Raw genomic sequence first — 15,883 nt, forward strand, 5'->3', positions numbered from 1 at the left:
CCCTTCCTTCTCACTAATCCCTGGCAACCACTGATCTGTTCTTTACTGTCCCCATAATTTTGAAACAGAGTCTTGCTCTGTTGCCCAGGCTGGAGTGCAGTGACGCAATCTCGGCTCACTGCAACCCCTGCCTCCCACACTCAAGCTAATTTCTGTATTTTTTGTAGAGGCAACATTTCGCCATGTTACCCAGGCTGGTCTCAAAAGTCCTGGGTTTAAATGATCCTCCTACCTTGGCCTCCCAGAGTTCTGGGCTTTCAGGCAACAAGCCACCACGCCCAGCCAAAAGATCATTTCTTTTCAGTTTTGAATAAAAAATAAATAAAAATACAAACAAGGTCCTCAATTGCATTTGGTTGAGGCCAGTTTTCTGTAAATCTTTTTTTTTTTTTTTTTTTTTTTGAGACAGAGTCTCACTCTGTCACCCAGGCTGGAGTGTGTGTAGTGGCACAACCTCAGTTCACTGAAACCTCTGCCTCCCTGGTTCAAGTGATTCTCCTGCCTCAGCCTCCCGAGTAGCTGGGATTATAGGTGCCTGCCACCACACCCAGCTAATTTTTGCATTTTTAGTAGAGATGGGGTTTCACTATGTTTCCCAAGCTGGTCTCCAATTCCTGACCTCAAGTGATCCACCCGCCTGGCTTCCCAAAGTACTGGGATTACAGGCGTGATTCACCATGCCTCACCTGTAACTCTCTTTTAGTTCTAAAAAAAGAAAATGGAATAAAAAAATAAAAATACAGGCCGGGGATAGTGGCTTATACCTGTAATCCCAGCATTTTGGGAGGCTAAGGCAGGAGGATCACCTGAGGTTGAGAGTTCAAGACCAGCCTGACCAAAATGGAGAAACCCTGTCTTTACTAAAATCACAAAATTAGCTGGATGTGGTGACACATGCCTGTAATCTCAGCAACTCGGGAGGCTGAGACAGGAGAATCGCTTGAACCCAGGAGGCGGAGGTTGCCATGAGTTGAGATTGTAGCTATTGCACTTAAGCCTGGGCAACAAGAGTGAAACTCTGTCTAAAAAAAAAAGAAAGAAAGAAAAAAAAAATAGGGGATTCTGCCTCTCAGCTTTGGAGCCCCCCTCCCTCTGGCTCTGTACAGGGAAGCTGCTTCTTTCTTTCTTCCCCCTTCTTTCTTGCCTATTAAACTCCCTGCTCCTTAAAACTGATTAATTAATTAATAATAAAAATACAAACAGAGCCGGGCGCGGTGGCTCAAGCCTGTAATCCCAGCACTTTGGGAGGCCGAGGCGGGTGGATCACGAGGTCAAGAGATCGAGACCATCCTGGTCAACATGGTGAAACCCCATCTCTACTAAAAATACAAAACATTAGCTGGGCATGGTGGCACGTGCCTGTAATCCCAGCTACTCAGGAGGCAGAGGCAGGAGAATTGCTTGAACCCAGGAGGCGGAGGTTGTGGCGAGCCGAGATCGCGCCATTGCACTCCAGCCTGGGTAACGAGCAAAACTCCGTCTCAAATTATATATATATTTATTATATATATATATATATATGAACAAGGTCCCCAGTTGCATTGGTGGAGGCCAGTTCTCTGTAAGTCTCTTTTGGTCTGTGGGTTCCTCTTTCTGCCTTTTTGCCCCCTTGCAACATATTTGTTGATGAAACTATGTTTTTTTTGTCCTTTTTTTTTTTTTTTTTTTTTTTTTTTGAGACAGAATCTGCTCTGTCACCCAGGCTGGAGTGCTGTGGCACTGCCTCGGCTCACTGCAACATCCACCTCCTGGGTTCAAGCACTTCTCCTGTCTCAGCCTCCCGAGTAGACGGGATTACAGGTGTGGGGCCAGCATACCTGGCTAATATTTATATTTGTAGTAGAGATGGGGTTTCACCATGTTGGCCAGGGTGACCTCGAACTCCTAACCTCAGGTGATCCGTCTGCCTCTGCTTCCCAAAGTGCTGGGATTACACAGATGAGCCACTGCACCTGGCCTGTGAGTTCGCCAATATGATGTCATCTTCATGGTATGGAGTGATGTCTTCTCTGTCAGCTGAAGTTGACTTGCTGTAAACTGTTAAATTCATTTTCGATTTTTTGGTGAGATTGCTTGGTGGAGCATTCATGCTCTTAGAGGAAGCACACAAGTTCTGCTTGTTCTTCCTTTTGTGACATGAGTTGCCACCAGCCAGATCCATCAAAGACACAGTTTGTATTTTCCTTTTTTTCTTTTTTGAGATCGAGTTTTCTCGATTTATCGCCCAGACTGGAGTGCAGTGGCGCAATCTCGGCTCACTGCAACTTCTGCCTCCCGGGTTGAAGCAGTTCTCCTGTCTTAGCTTCCCGAGTAGCTACGACTACAGGCAGTTGCCACCATGCCTGGCTAATTTTTGTATTTTTAGTAGAGATGGGGTTTCACCATATTGGTCAGGCTGGTCATACGTGGTGGTGAGTGCCTGTAATCATAGCTACTCAGGGAGGCTCAGGCAGGAGAATCATCTGAACCTGGGAGGTGGAGGCTGTAGTGAGCCAAGGTCTCGCCACTGCACTCCAAGCTGGGAAACAAATCAAGACTCCATCTCAAAAACAAAAAAAACTTTCAACATGTACATAGCCGAATGTGTCCCATGTTTTTATTGAGGATTCCCAAAAGGCTTTTAGAGGGCTTTTTCTTAATATATTTTTTTTTTTTTTAAATAGTAGAGACAGGAGTCTCCTTATGTTGCCCAGGCTGGTCTCAAACTCCTGGGATCAAGTGATCCTCCCAAAGTGCTGGGATTATAGGTTTGAGCCACCATGCCCAGCCAAGTTTAATTTTTTCACAATAAAGGAAAGGAACAGTGTTAATCCATGACTGTCAGAACCGAAATTTAATAAGATCATCTTCAGCTGGGCCCAGTGGCTCACACCTATAATCCTAGCACTTTAGGAGGCTGAAGCAGGAGGATCACCTGAGGTCAGGAGTTCAAGGCCAGCCTGGGCAACATGGTGAAACCCCACCTCTATTAAAAATACAAAAATTAGGGCGCGGTGGCTCAAGCCTGTAATCCCAGCACTTTGGGAGGCCGAGGCGGGTGGATCACAAGGTCGAGAGATCGAGACCAACCTGGTCAACATGGTGAAACCCCGTCTCTACTAAAAATACAAAAAGTTAGCTGGGCATGGTGGCGCGTGCCTGTAATCCCAGCTACTCAGGAGGCTGAGGCAGGAGAATTGCCTGAGCCCAGGAGGCGGAGGTTGCGGTGAGCCGAGATCGCGCCATTGCACTCCAGCCTGGGTAACAAGAGCAAAACACTCCGTCTCAAAAAAAAAAAAAAAAAAAAAAAATACAAAAATTAGCCAGACATGGTGGCAGGCGCGTGTAATCTCAACTACTCAGGAGGCTGAGACAGGAGAATCGCTTGAACCTGGGAGGCAGAGGATGCAGTGAGCCACAAGCGCACCACTGCATTCCAGCCTGGGCAACAAATTGAGAATCTATCTCAAAAAATAATGATAATAGCCAGGTGCAGTGGCTCACGCCTGTAATCCCAACACTTTGGGAGGCTGAGGCGGGTGGATCATGAGGTCAAGAGATCGAGATCATCCTGGTCAACATGGTGAAACCCTGTCTCTCCTAAAAATACAAAAAAAAAATTAGCTGCGCATGGTGGCGCATGCCTGTAATCCCAGCTACTCAGGAGGCTGAGGCAGGAGAATTGCCTGAACCCAGGAGGCAGAGGTTACAGTGAGCCGAGATCGCGCCATTGCACTCCAGCCTGGGTAACAAGAGCGAAACTCAGTCTCAAAATAATAATAATAATAATAATAATAATAACGCTCAGTTCCTGGTGCATGAAGAGACTCAATACAGCCCTCTCGCTCTCAGTTCTTAGAAGAATATGAAAGAGATAAAATCAATAACTACCTTCATTGTTTAATAGCCGAAGAGTGAAAGCCAGGCATAGTGGTTCACCCCTTTAATCCCAGCACTTTGGGAGGCTAAGGTGGGAGGATTGCTTGAGCCCAGGAGTTCCAGACCAGCCTGGCCAATATGTCAAAAGCTCATCTCTAAAAATTAGCTGAGTGTGGTGGCATGCACCTATAGTTCCAGCTACTAGGGAGGCTGAGGTGGAAGGATCACCTGAGCCTGGGAGGTCAGGGCTGCAGTGAGCTGTGATCACACTTCTGCACTCCAGCCTGAGCAACACAGCCAGACCCTGTCTCAGGAAAAAAAAAAAAAAAAAGCAGCCAAATCTTTTCATCCCAGGATATCTGAAAAGGACAGATTCTATAGAGTATGGATGCGGAAAAGGAGTTATTCCTACCAGGAAAAAAAAATGAATTGTGGACACAGCCACTCAAGATCAGAGAATCAACCAATGAAAGCAATTAGCTTCAATTCATTGTCACCAGGAGGGCACACACCAGAGAACCTGGGAGAAAGCCTGCGCTAGAGTCCTTAGCATTCTCAGTGTTACTGGTGCTGTGGTTCAACAACCTCTGTGGGAATGAGGAGAACCAGAGACCACTGCCATCAGGTGGAGAAAGGATACTACAGCAACAATGTGGCTGTCAAAAATCAGCTGGAGGCCAAGTGTGGTAGCTCATGCCTGTAATCCTAGCACTTTGGAAGGCAAACTCGGGCAGATCACTTGAGGTCAGGAGTTCAAGACAAGCCTGGTCAACATGGTCAAACCCACCTCTACTAGAAATACAAAAAGTTAGCCAGGTGTGGTGGTCGGCACCTGTAATCCCAGCTACTTGGGAAGCTGAGGCGGGGAATCGCTTGAACGTGGGAGGCAGAGTTTGCAGTAAGCCGAGATTGCACAACTGCACTCCAGCCTGGGCAGCAAGTAAGACCCTGTCTCAAAAAAAAAAAAAAAAAAAAAAAAAAAAAAAAAAAAATCAGCAGAAGCTTAGCTTATACAGTTTGCAATCCAGACTATACTTGCTTTCTTGTAAAGGTTTTGAGAAATGTGCAGAGGCCGTCCCTACTTTCTTTTTTTTTTTTTCTTTTTCTTTTTTGTTTTTTTGAGACAGAGTCTTGCTCTGTGGCCACCCAGGCTGCAGTGCAAAAGCAGATCTCGGCTTACTGAAACCTTCACCTCCTGGGTTCAAGCAAGTCTCCTGCCTCAGCCTCCTGAGTAGCTGGGATAACGGGGGCGTACCACCATGCCTGGCTAATTTTTGTATTTTTAGTAGAGACAGGGTTTCACCATGTTGGTCAGGGATGGTCTCAAAACTCCTGACCTCGTAATCCACCTGCCTCAGCTTCCCAAAGTGCTGGGATTACAGGTGAGGCACCACGCTGGGCCGCAGAGGCCCCTTAAACATGTGTAGGTGACCTTTCTCTGTCAACCAGGCTGGATTGCAGGGGTGCAATCTCAGCTAACTGCAACCTCAATCTCCTGGGCTCAAGCAATCCTTCTGTTGCAGCCTCCTGAGTAGCAGGGACTACAGGTGTGTGCCACCTCTCGTGGCTGATCTTTTTGTATTTTTAGTAGAGACAGGGTTTTGCCATGCTGCCCAGGCTGGTCTCAAACGCCCAACCTCAAGGGATCTGCCTACCTTGGCTTCCCAAAGTGCTAGGATTACAGACATAAGCCACCATGCCCAGCCCAGAAATACTTCTTTATCAGAAATACTACTGACGGGTGCAGCTGCAGTGGGGCATACCTATAATGCCAGCACTTTGGGAGATCAAGACAGGCAGGTCCCTTGAGCTTAGGAGTTCCAGGCCAGTCTGGGCAAAATCGTGAAAGCTGTCTCTACAAAAAATTAGCCAGGCACAGTGATGTGCACCTGTGCTCCCAGCTCTTAGGGAGGCTGGGCTGGGAGAGGATTGCTTGAACCTGGGAGGCGGAGGCTGCAGTTAGCTAAGATTGCATCCCTGCACTCCAGCCTGGGGGACACAGTGAGAACCTGTCTCAAAAAAAATAAAAATAAAAATAAATAAATATATATATAATTTTATTTTTATTTTTATTTTTTTGAGACAGGGTCTCACTTTGTCACCCAGACTGGGGGGCAGTGGTGTGATTTTGGCTCATTGCAACCTCTGCCTCCCAGGCTCAAGCAATTTCCTGCCTCAGCCTCCCGAGTAGCTGGGATTACAGGTGCACGCCACCATGCCTGGCTAATTTTTTTTTGTATTTTTAGTAGAGATAGGGTTTCACCATGTTGGCCAGGCTGGTCTCCAACTCCTGACCTCAAATGGTCAACCTGCCATGGCCTCCCAAAGTACTGGGATTACAGGTGTGAGCCACCCAGCCAGAAATATGACTTATTGACAAATATTTCTTTCTTTTTTATTTTTACAGACAGGTTCTATTATATAAATATTATAATTAATTTAAAATAGAGTCTTGGTCTGTCACCCAGGCAAGAGTGCAGTGGTGCGATCTCAGCTCACCGAAACCTCCACCTCCTGGGGTCAAGCAATTCTTGTGCTACAGCCTCCTGAGTAGCTGGGATTATAGGTGCGAGCCACCACGCCCAGCTAATTTTTGTATTTTTAGTAGAGATGAGGTTTCATCATGTCCAGGCTGATCTGGAACTCGTGACCTCAAATGAGCTGCCCACTTCCACCTCCCAAAGTGCTGGGATTACAGGCATTAGCCACTGAGCCTGGCATCTTTGTTTTTTGGAAACAGGGTCTCACTGTATCTCCCAGGCTGGAGTGCACGGGTGCAATCTCGGCGCATTGCAGCATCAACCTCCCAGGCTCTGATCCTCTCACCTCAGCCTCCCAAGGAGCTGGGACTACAGGTACCAGGCCCATGATACTGGGCCCTGCTATTTACAAATACTTTGGACTTGGATTTAGTTGCTCTTTCAACACCAAGTGGGAGATGGAATGTTAGGAAGGCAGAGCAATAGAGGAGGGACCTCGTTGGGAAGGCAGGGGTGCTCCAGATGAGAGAGGAGGTGCTGTGACCTCAAGGTCTGGGGAATGTGGGTGAATACAGGGCCCCATCAAGGCCCTCAACAAGGTCCCTCTCTGGAGCTCACTTGTGAGGCCCAGGAGGCAGATCAGAGGCAGGAGTCCCCCCTCCCCTCATTGGTGCCTCCCCTTGGAATGAAGTGACCAGCTGCCTGGAGGGGTGAGCAAGGGGGCAGCAGGATGGAGTAAAGGCCAGTTACAAATAAAATTCTGGAAGGCAGGGTGAGGTGGCTCAGGCGTGTAACTCCAGGACTTTGGAGGCCGAGGCAGGTGGATCACTTGAGGTTAGGAGTTCAAGACCAGCCTGGCCAACATGGTGAAATCCCATCTCTACCAAAAAGTGCAAAAATTAGCCAGGCATAGTGGTGCACACCTGTAGTCCCAGCTACTCGGAAGGCTAAGGCAGGAGAATCGCTTGAACCTGGGAGGTGGAGGCTACAGTGAGCCAACATCCCACCACTCCACTCCAGCCTGGGTGACAGAGTGAGACCCTGTCTCAAAACAAAACAAAAACCAAGTAGAATCCTGGAGCGACAGTGGCTCAGGGACTCAGCTGTCCCCAAAACATCTGCCTCCTCTCTTTGTGCAGGGGATGGGGGATTCCCAAGATCTTCAAAGATAGGGAGGTGTCCTCAAGATCTTCAAAAGTGGCCAGGCGAGGTGGCTCAAGCCTGTAATCCCAACACTTTTTTGGGGTCAAGATGGGAGGATCAACCATGTGCATGCCTGTAATCCCAGCACCTTGGGAGGCCAAAGCAGACAGATCACTTGAGGTCAGGAGTTTGAGACCAGTCTGGCCAACATGGTGAAACCCTGTCTCTACTTAAAAAAAAAAAATTAGCTAGGTATGGTGGTGCATGCCTATAATCCCAGCTACTCAGGAGGCTGAGACAGGACAATCACTTGAACCAGGAGAAGAAGGCTGCAGTGAGCCAAAGTTGCACCACTGCACTCCAGCCTGGGCAACAGAGAGAGACTCTGTCTCAAAAAAAAAAAAAAAAAAAAAAAAAGGGCCGGGCGCGGTGGCTCAAGCCTGTAATCCCAGCACTTTGGGAGGCCGAGGCGGGTGGATCACGAGGTCGAGAGTTCAAGACCATCCTGGTCGACATGGTGAAACCCCGTCTCTACTAAAAATACAAAAAATTAGCTGGGCATGGTGGCTCGTGCCTGTAATCCCAGCTACTCAGGAGGCTGAGGCAGGAGAATTGCCTGAACCCAGGAGGCGGAGGTTGCGGTGAGCCGAGATCGCGCCATTGCACTCCAGCCTGGGCAACAAGAGCGAAACTCCGTCTCAAAAAAAAAAAAAAAAAAAAAAAAAAAAAAAAAAAAGGGAAAAAAAATGGGAGGATCCCTTGAGGCCAGGAGTTCAAGACCAGTCGGGACAAAATTGCAATACCCTGTTTCTGTGTGTTTTTTGTTTGTTTTTGTTTTTTGATGTTGCCTCAAAATCCCGCCTTATCTCCTAAACAATGGTGCTGGCAGGTTTCCCCATTAATTTCCTGTCTGGGACCACAAATTCCCCTCCCCACCTAAGTTCAACCGGAAGGAGGTGTCTCATCCCCCCTCCACCCCAGGCTCCCCAGTGCTGAGAACATAGGAAGCCAGTTTAGTTAGCATTTCCTGTGACTTGAACTGGGGCCAAAAGTCCAACTGAGGCCAGCCCTGTCCCAGGGAGCGACTCAGCAGTGCTGGCCACTTTGCTGGGCCCCGTCTGGGTTCCCCACCCTAGCCTGCCAGGCCACAGCATCCCCTTCCACCCGCAGGCCTGGATAAGCCCCCAGACTTCTGCAGTCTTAACCGCTGTGCTTCCTCTTGAGGTGGGAGCCCCGCCTCTCCCTTCCCCCCGCCCCCGCCTGCCCTTCGGCACCTCAAGAAGGCACCTTCCTCTGTCAGAATGGCCACCATGATACCTGCCGTGTCGTGGCTCCGGGCCTGCTGGACTCTGCTGGTCTGCTGTCTGCTGACCCCAGGTGAGGCCAGTCAAGCCAGGGAGGGCTGGAGACGGCTGAGTCGTGGGGATCAGTAGAGGGTGGAGGAAGAGAAAGCAACCCTCTTCACATCCTGCCACACTGTACCCTGGCTGCTGGCCCTGTATCTTCGGGAGAAAGTTCTGGTTTCTTAGTTCAGCCTTCAGGTGGTCAGGCTTGCGGCTTGTATGCCACCCCCTCCCCCAACACACACATATATATACACACACACACACACACACACACACACACACACACACTCCCACGCTTCCTATGAAAGAAGTTCAGTTCCCATCTGAACTCTAGACATTTGCCCTTTGCGTATGTGGTTCCCTCTGCCAGGATCACCTTTCCCTTTCACTTGCTAACTCCTACTTAGACTTCAGTTTCAGGCTGGCATGGTCCCCCTCCTCCAGGAAGCCTTCCCTGACTCACCTCCTCCTATGCCGGATCAGAGCCTCTTCTGGCCTCCTTCTGAATTCTCCCCGGTCCCTGATGGATCCTGCCTTTTCCGCTGGACCATGAGGGCAGAAACCCTTCTGTCTCGGCACAAGGAAATAGGTGTTAAATGGTGGGACCTGCTGGTGCTTGGTTTGGGGGGCAAGGAAACAACCACCAGGACTTCTTCGTGTTCCTGAAGGTGTCCAGGGGCAGGAGTTCCTGTTGCGGGTGGAGCCCCAGAACCCGGTGCTTCCTGCTGGAGGTTCCCTGTTGGTGAACTGCAGTACTGATTGTCCCAGCGCTAAGCAAGTCACCTTGGAGACGTCCCTATCAAAGGAGCTGGTGGACAACGGCACGGGCTGGGCAGCCTTCTGGATCAGCAAGGTGACTGGCGACAACCGGATCCTCTGCTCAGGGTACTGCAATGGTTCGCAGATAATAGGCTCCACTGGCATCACCGTCTACAGTGAGTCAATGTGTCCGGAGGTGGGACTGTTCTCCAGCAGTGGTGCGGGCAAGAGGCCAATGGCTCGGAAGAGTGGGGTCCCTGAGTGTGCAAAGAATGGACTAGGGCTCTGACCCAGAGCTCAGACCTGGACATTTCTGTGAGATACAAAGACAGACAGAAGGCTGGGTGCGGTGGCTCACGCCTGTAATTGCAGCACTTTGGGAGGCTGAGACGGGTGTATCACAAGGTTATGAGTTCAAGACCAACCTGGCCAAGATGGTAAAACCCCATCTCTACTAAAAATAAAAAAAAATTAGCCGGGCATGGTGACAGGAGCCTGTAATCTCATCTACTTGGGAGGGTGAGGCAGAGAATCACTTGAACCCGGGAGGCAAAGGTTGCAGTGAGCCAAGATCCTGCCACTGCCCTTCAGCCTGGGCAGCAAAGCAAGACTCCATCTCAGACAAACAAACAACAACAAAAAAACAAAGAGAGAGACACACAGAGACATAGAGACACATTTCAATCTCATGCCAAGGCAGCAGTTGTGAAATCAATTAACTTCTGCCCCAACAAGTTTTGTTTTGTTTTGTTTTGTTTTGTTTTGTTTTGAGATGGAGTTTGGCTCTTTTTGCCCAGGCTGGAGTGCAGTGGGACAATCTTGGCTCACTGCAACCTCCGCCTCCTGAGTTCAAGTGATTTTCCTACCTCAGCCTCCCATGTAGCTGGGATTACAGGTGCAGGCCCCCACACCCAGCTAATTTTGTATTTTTAGTAGAGATGGGGTTTCACCATATTGGCCAGGCTGGTCCTGAACTCCTGACCTCAGGTGATCCACCCAACTCAGCCTCCCAATGTGCTGGGATTACAGACATAAGCCACATTGCCCAGCATCCCAACAAGCATTTTCATTGTGTGCTGGCCAGGTGCGGTAGCTCATGCCTATAATCCCAGCACTTTAGGAGGCCAAGGTAGGAGCACTGCTTGAGTCGAGGAATTTAAGACCAGCCTGAGCAACACAGGGATGCCTTGTCTCTACAGAAATAAATTTAAAAAAATTAGCTGGACATGGTGCACATGCCTGAAGTCCCAGCTACTTGAGAGGCCAAGGTGGGATGATTGCTTGAGCCCAGAAGTTTGAGGCTATAGTGAGGTATGATTGCACCACTGCACTCCAGCCTGCATGAAAAAGCAAGACTCTGTCTCTTAAGCCAAAAAAGGGGGTACCTCTCTCAGCCAGCAGGTGAATGGAGGTTTTTACATTTATACTTTTTTACACTTTTATTTTAGAGACAGGATCTCCCATGTTGCCTAAGTTGGTCTCAAACTCATGAGCTCAGGCAGTCCTCTCACTTCAGTCTCTCCAGTAGCTGGGATTACAGGCCGGAGCCACTGTCCCTGGCTATTTATTTATTTATTTTTGGAGATGGAGTCTCATTCTGTTGCCCAGGCAGGGGTGCATTAGCATGATCTTGGCTCACTGCAACCTCCATCTCCCAAGTTCAAGAGATTCTCCTGCCTCAGCCTGCTCAGTAGCTGGGACTACGGGTGTGCATCACCCTGTCCAGTTAATTTTAGTATTTTTAGTAAACACGAGGTTTTGTCATGTTGTCCAGGCTGGTCTCAAACTCTTGGCCTTAAGTGATCTGCCCGCCTTGGCCTCCCAAAGTGCTGGGATTACAAGCATGAGCCACCATGCTTGGCCTACTTTTTTGTTTATTTATTTATTTATTTTGAGACAGTCTTGCTATTGTTGCCCAGGCTGGAGTGCAGTGGCACGATCTCAGCCCACTGCACCCTCTGCCTCCGAGGTTCAAGCGATTCTCCTGCCTTAGCCCCCTGGGTAGCTGGGATTACAGGCATGCGCCACCACAACTGACTAATTTTTGTGTTTTTAGTAGTGAGTAGTTTTGCCATGTTGGCCAGCCTGGTCTCAAACTCTTGATCTCAAGTGATCCACCCACCTCAGCCTCCCAAAGTGCTGGGATTACAGGCATGAACCACCTCACCCCGCCTTGTTTTGTTTGTTGTTTGTTTGTTTGAGACAGAGTCTCGCTCTGTCGCCAGGCTGGAAAGCAGTGACATTATCTCAGCTCACTGCAGCCTCTGCCTCCCAGGTTCAAGCAATTCTCATGCCTCAGCCTCTGAGTAGCTGGGATTACAGGCACATACCACCATGCCTGGCTAGTTTTTGTATTTTTAGTAGAGATGGGGTTTCACCATGTTGGCAAGGCTGGTCTTCAACTCCTGGCCTCAAGTGATCCACCCGCCTTGGCCTTTGAAAGTGCTGGGATTATAAGCATTAGCCACCATGCTTGGTCTGAAGCCAGGGTTTTGTAGGTGTACCTAGAAGGGCACCCAGCCTGGGGGTCAAGTCTCCCGTGACTGTACTAGAGTATCCTCAGAAGCTGCCATAGGGCTGGTGAACCAGGAAAGCCCTAAGTGCCCGAATCTGATTGGAGAGAACTGAACTAATCTCTGGTAGAGGCCAAACCAGCTGTTCAGGCCAGAGGCTAGGAGGAGAGGCCCACGGAGTCTCTAGACATGACATCCAGGAGGCATGTCTGTGGTTTGCGAGATACACATTCTAGCCTGGGATCTGCCGCTTACTGATTGTGTGTCCTAAAGCAATTCACCTTCCCACTCTGGGCCGTATATTTCTCCATCCATAAAAAAGAAAAAGGCCAGGTGCAATGGCTCACGCCTGTAATCCCAACACTTCAGGAGGCTGAGATGGGTGAATGACTTGAGGCTATGAGTTCGAGACCAGCCTGGCCAACACAGTGAAAACCCACCTCTACTAAAAATACAAAAATAGGCCGGGCGTGGTGGCTCAGGCCTGTAATCCCAGCACTTAGGGAGGCTAAGGCAGGCAGATCACCTGATGTCAGGAGTTCGAGACCAGCATGACCAACATGGTGAAACCCTGACTCTACTAAAAAAAAAAAAAAATGCAAAATTAGCCAGGAGTGGTGGTGGGCGCCTATAACCCCAGCTACCTGGGAAGCTGAGGTGGGTGAATTGCTTGAATCCAGGAGGCGGAGGTTGCAGCAAGATCGTGCCACTGTACTCCAGCCTGGGCAACAAGAGAGAGACAGAGAGAGAGAGAAATGGCTGGGCACAGTGGCTCACGCCTGTAATCCCAGTACTTTGGGAGGCCAAGATGGGTGGATCACCTGAACTCAGGGGTTTAAGACCAGCCTGGGCAACAAGGTGAAATTCAGTCTCTACTAAAAATACAAAAGTTAGCTTGGCATGGTGGTTCAAGATTTTAGTCCTGGCTACTCGGGAGGCTGAGGCAGGAGAATCGATTGAACCTGGGAGGTGGAGGTTGCAGTGAGCCGATATGGCACCACTGCACTCCAGCCTGGCGACAGAGGGAGACTCTGTCTCAAAAAAAAAAAAAAGACAGAATAGAGAATATTTCACTAGGTTGTTGTGTGCATGAAGGTGGATGACCCCTTAAAGGTCTAAGGAAAGATATAAACAGGAACTTTTAATATTAATATCTTGGTCATAAACGTTAATCCCTTCCTTCCTCATTTTGTTTTTTAATTAACTGTGACATCCTTGAGAACAGAAAATTTTGTTTAGCACCTGGCAAGGTGTCTGACAACATAGGAAATGATAATCACGGCACTAATGATAATAGCAGACACCTCGACTGGCCCAGTTCTAAACCCTCTAAGTTTATTAACTCAAAGCTCAAAGTTCTCAGCAGGGCCGCCCTGTCTCCACCCCCACCCCTGGGGAATGGGTTGCAGGACCCCCTACGTGCCATCCTCCCTTCCTCCCTCAGGGCTCCCGGAGCGGGTGGAGCTGGCACCCCTCCCCCCTTGGCAGCCGGTGGGTCAGAACCTTACCCTGCATTGCCAAGTGGAGGGTGGGTCGCCTCGGACCAGCCTCACGGTAGTGCTGCTCCGCTGGGAGGAGGAGCTGAGCCGGCAGCCCGCAGTGGAGGAGCTCGCGGAGGTCACTGCCACTGTGCTGGCCGGCAGAGGTGACCACGGAGCCCATTTCTCATGCCGCACAGAACTGGACCTGCGGCCCCAAGGGCTTAGACTGCTCGTGAACACCTCAGCCCCCCGCCGGCTCCGAACTTTTGGTGAGAGAAGGGGCTTCAGACGGTGGGTGATGAGCTGAGCCACGGTAGAGGGTGCCTGGCTTTGGGATTCCTAAGAGTGGGGTGTCCTGGATCTCACAGGCTTCTGGGAAGGAAAGCCCCAGGCTACTGGGCAGGGTGGCCCCAGAAGGGAGGCCTGAGCCATCGGATCTTTGGAGAAAGGCGTTTTCAAGGTTGTGTGGGTGTGTCCTGGAAAGAATGGGTGACCCAGTCAGCAAAATATCCTGATTAGGGGGGATGAGGGTGTCCTGGGGGAAGGCACAGTCCTGCGGGCTGTGCTGATGCCTACCTTTCTCCCCAGCTCTGCCGGTGACACCACCGCGCCTCGTGGCTCCCCGGTTCTTGGAGGTGGAAACCTCATGGCCGGTGGACTGCACCCTAGACGGGCTTTTTCCGGCCTCAGAGGCCCAGGTCCACTTGGCGCTGGGGGACCAGGTGCTGAATGCGACAGTCACGAACCACGGGGACATGATAACGGCCACAGCCACAGCCACGGCGCGCGCAGATCAAGAGGGTGCCCGACAGATGATCTGCAACGTTACCCTAGGGGGCGAGAGACTCGAGGCCCGGGAGAACTTGACCGTCTTTAGTAAGAGAGGGCGTGAAAGGGGGCGCGGCCTCAGCGGTCTGGGGGCGTGTCAGAGGGGGCGGAGACTAGCCGAAAAGTTGGGGCCTGACTTGCTCCAGTAGTAGTTGCAACGTGGGCAGGGCCCGAGTGCTCGGAATTGGACAAAGGCCACAAACAGGGCGAGGCTTGAGACGCCGAAAGCGTGACCCGGATATCCCGAGAGGAAAGGGGAGGGCGGAGGGCTCGGTTAGATCCACAGGAAGGTCCTGTTCCTTAAGCTCTTGGGCAATGCCCCGCCTTTAGGTTTCCTAGGACCCATTCTGAACCTGAGCGAGCCCAGTGCCCCCGAGGGGTCCACAGTGATCGTGAGTTGCATGGCTGGGGCTCGAGTCCAGGTCACGCTGGACGGAGTTCCGGCCGCGGCCCCGGGGCAGCCAGCTCAACTTCAGCTAAATACTACCGAGAATGACAACGGACGCAGCTTCTTCTGCAGTGCCACTCTCGAGGTGGACGGCGAGTTCTTGCACAGGAACAGTAGCGTCCAGTTGCGTGTCCTGTGTGAGTCGGTCACCCTGACCTTTAATCCCTCCGCCCCTGCCCTGGAAAGATTAAATGCTCCTCTGCCCCACTGTGCCTTGGGTGTGTTGGGTGTCTGATCACACATGGTGGTTCCACAGATGGTCCCCAAATTGACAGAGCCAAATGTCCCCAGCACTTGAAGTGGAAAGATAAAACGACACAGGTCCTGCAGTGCCAAGCCCGGGGCAACCCGTTACCCCAGCTGCAGTGTTTGAAGGAAGGCTCCAGCCAGGAGGTGCCGGTGGGGATCCCATTCCTGGTCAATGTAACACATAATGGCACTTATCAATGCCAAGCGGTCAGCTCACGGGGCAAATATACCCTGGTCCTGGTGATAAACATTGAGGGTGAGCTAACACGGGGCCACGGGGCTGGACTGGCAAGCCCGGGAGACGGGGGTGTTAGAGACCGGGGAGACGCATATTGACTTCGCGCTTTCTCTGCACAGCTGGGAACTCCCACTTTGTCCCCGTCTTATTGGCGGTGTTTACGACCTTGGGCGTGGTGACTGTCGTAGTGGCCTTAACGTACGACTTCTGGGCGCGGAAACGGAGAGGCTTGTACCATGTTAGGCAGGAGAGCCCCTCTCTGCCCCTCACGTCTATGCCCACAGAGGCAATGAACGAAGAACCGTCCAGAGTTGAGTGACGCTGGGATCTTGGGCCAAAGTTGGCGGGGGCTTGGCTGTACCCTCAGATTCCCCACCAATAAAGCCTTCAAATTCCCTAATCCGTGGTTTGATTCCACCCGCGCTGCAAGGCTCTCCCACTCAGGTGCACATCCACTGAGTGGCGTCGCTGCGGCGGAAGGGGGCGGGATCTGTGGCGCGCAGACGCAGCTTGAACTCTTGAGAAGCGGGCTGGGGTTTA

At 50.8% G+C, this 15,883-nt stretch overlaps 1 protein-coding gene across 3 annotated transcripts; it reads left to right on the forward strand.

The window, feature by feature from the left end:
- Positions 1-5,954: 5,954 nt before the first annotated feature.
- ICAM3 (intercellular adhesion molecule 3) lies at positions 5,955-15,743 on the forward strand. 3 transcript variants are annotated; one of them, XM_003938950.4, is made up of 7 exons: positions 7,851-8,858; positions 9,496-9,762; positions 13,544-13,849; positions 14,169-14,456; positions 14,739-14,993; positions 15,113-15,361; positions 15,463-15,743. In XM_003938950.4, exons 1-7 carry the CDS (start codon positions 8,783-8,785, stop codon positions 15,660-15,662), a joined length of 1,641 nt encoding a protein of 546 aa, XP_003938999.2. In that variant the 5' UTR covers positions 7,851-8,782; the 3' UTR covers positions 15,663-15,743. The 3 variants fall into 3 exon arrangements, with proteins under 3 accessions (XP_074240745.1, XP_003938999.2, XP_010347935.2); XM_074384644.1 differs by lacking the exon at positions 15,113-15,361 and having other exon boundaries at positions 5,955-8,858; XM_010349633.3 differs by lacking the exon at positions 13,544-13,849 and having other exon boundaries at positions 7,852-8,858.
- The last annotated feature ends 140 nt before the right edge of the window (positions 15,744-15,883 follow it).

This window comes from Saimiri boliviensis, chromosome 14, assembly GCF_048565385.1.
Source record: "Saimiri boliviensis isolate mSaiBol1 chromosome 14, mSaiBol1.pri, whole genome shotgun sequence".
In the NCBI taxonomy this organism is placed as follows: Eukaryota; Metazoa; Chordata; class Mammalia; order Primates; family Cebidae; genus Saimiri; species Saimiri boliviensis.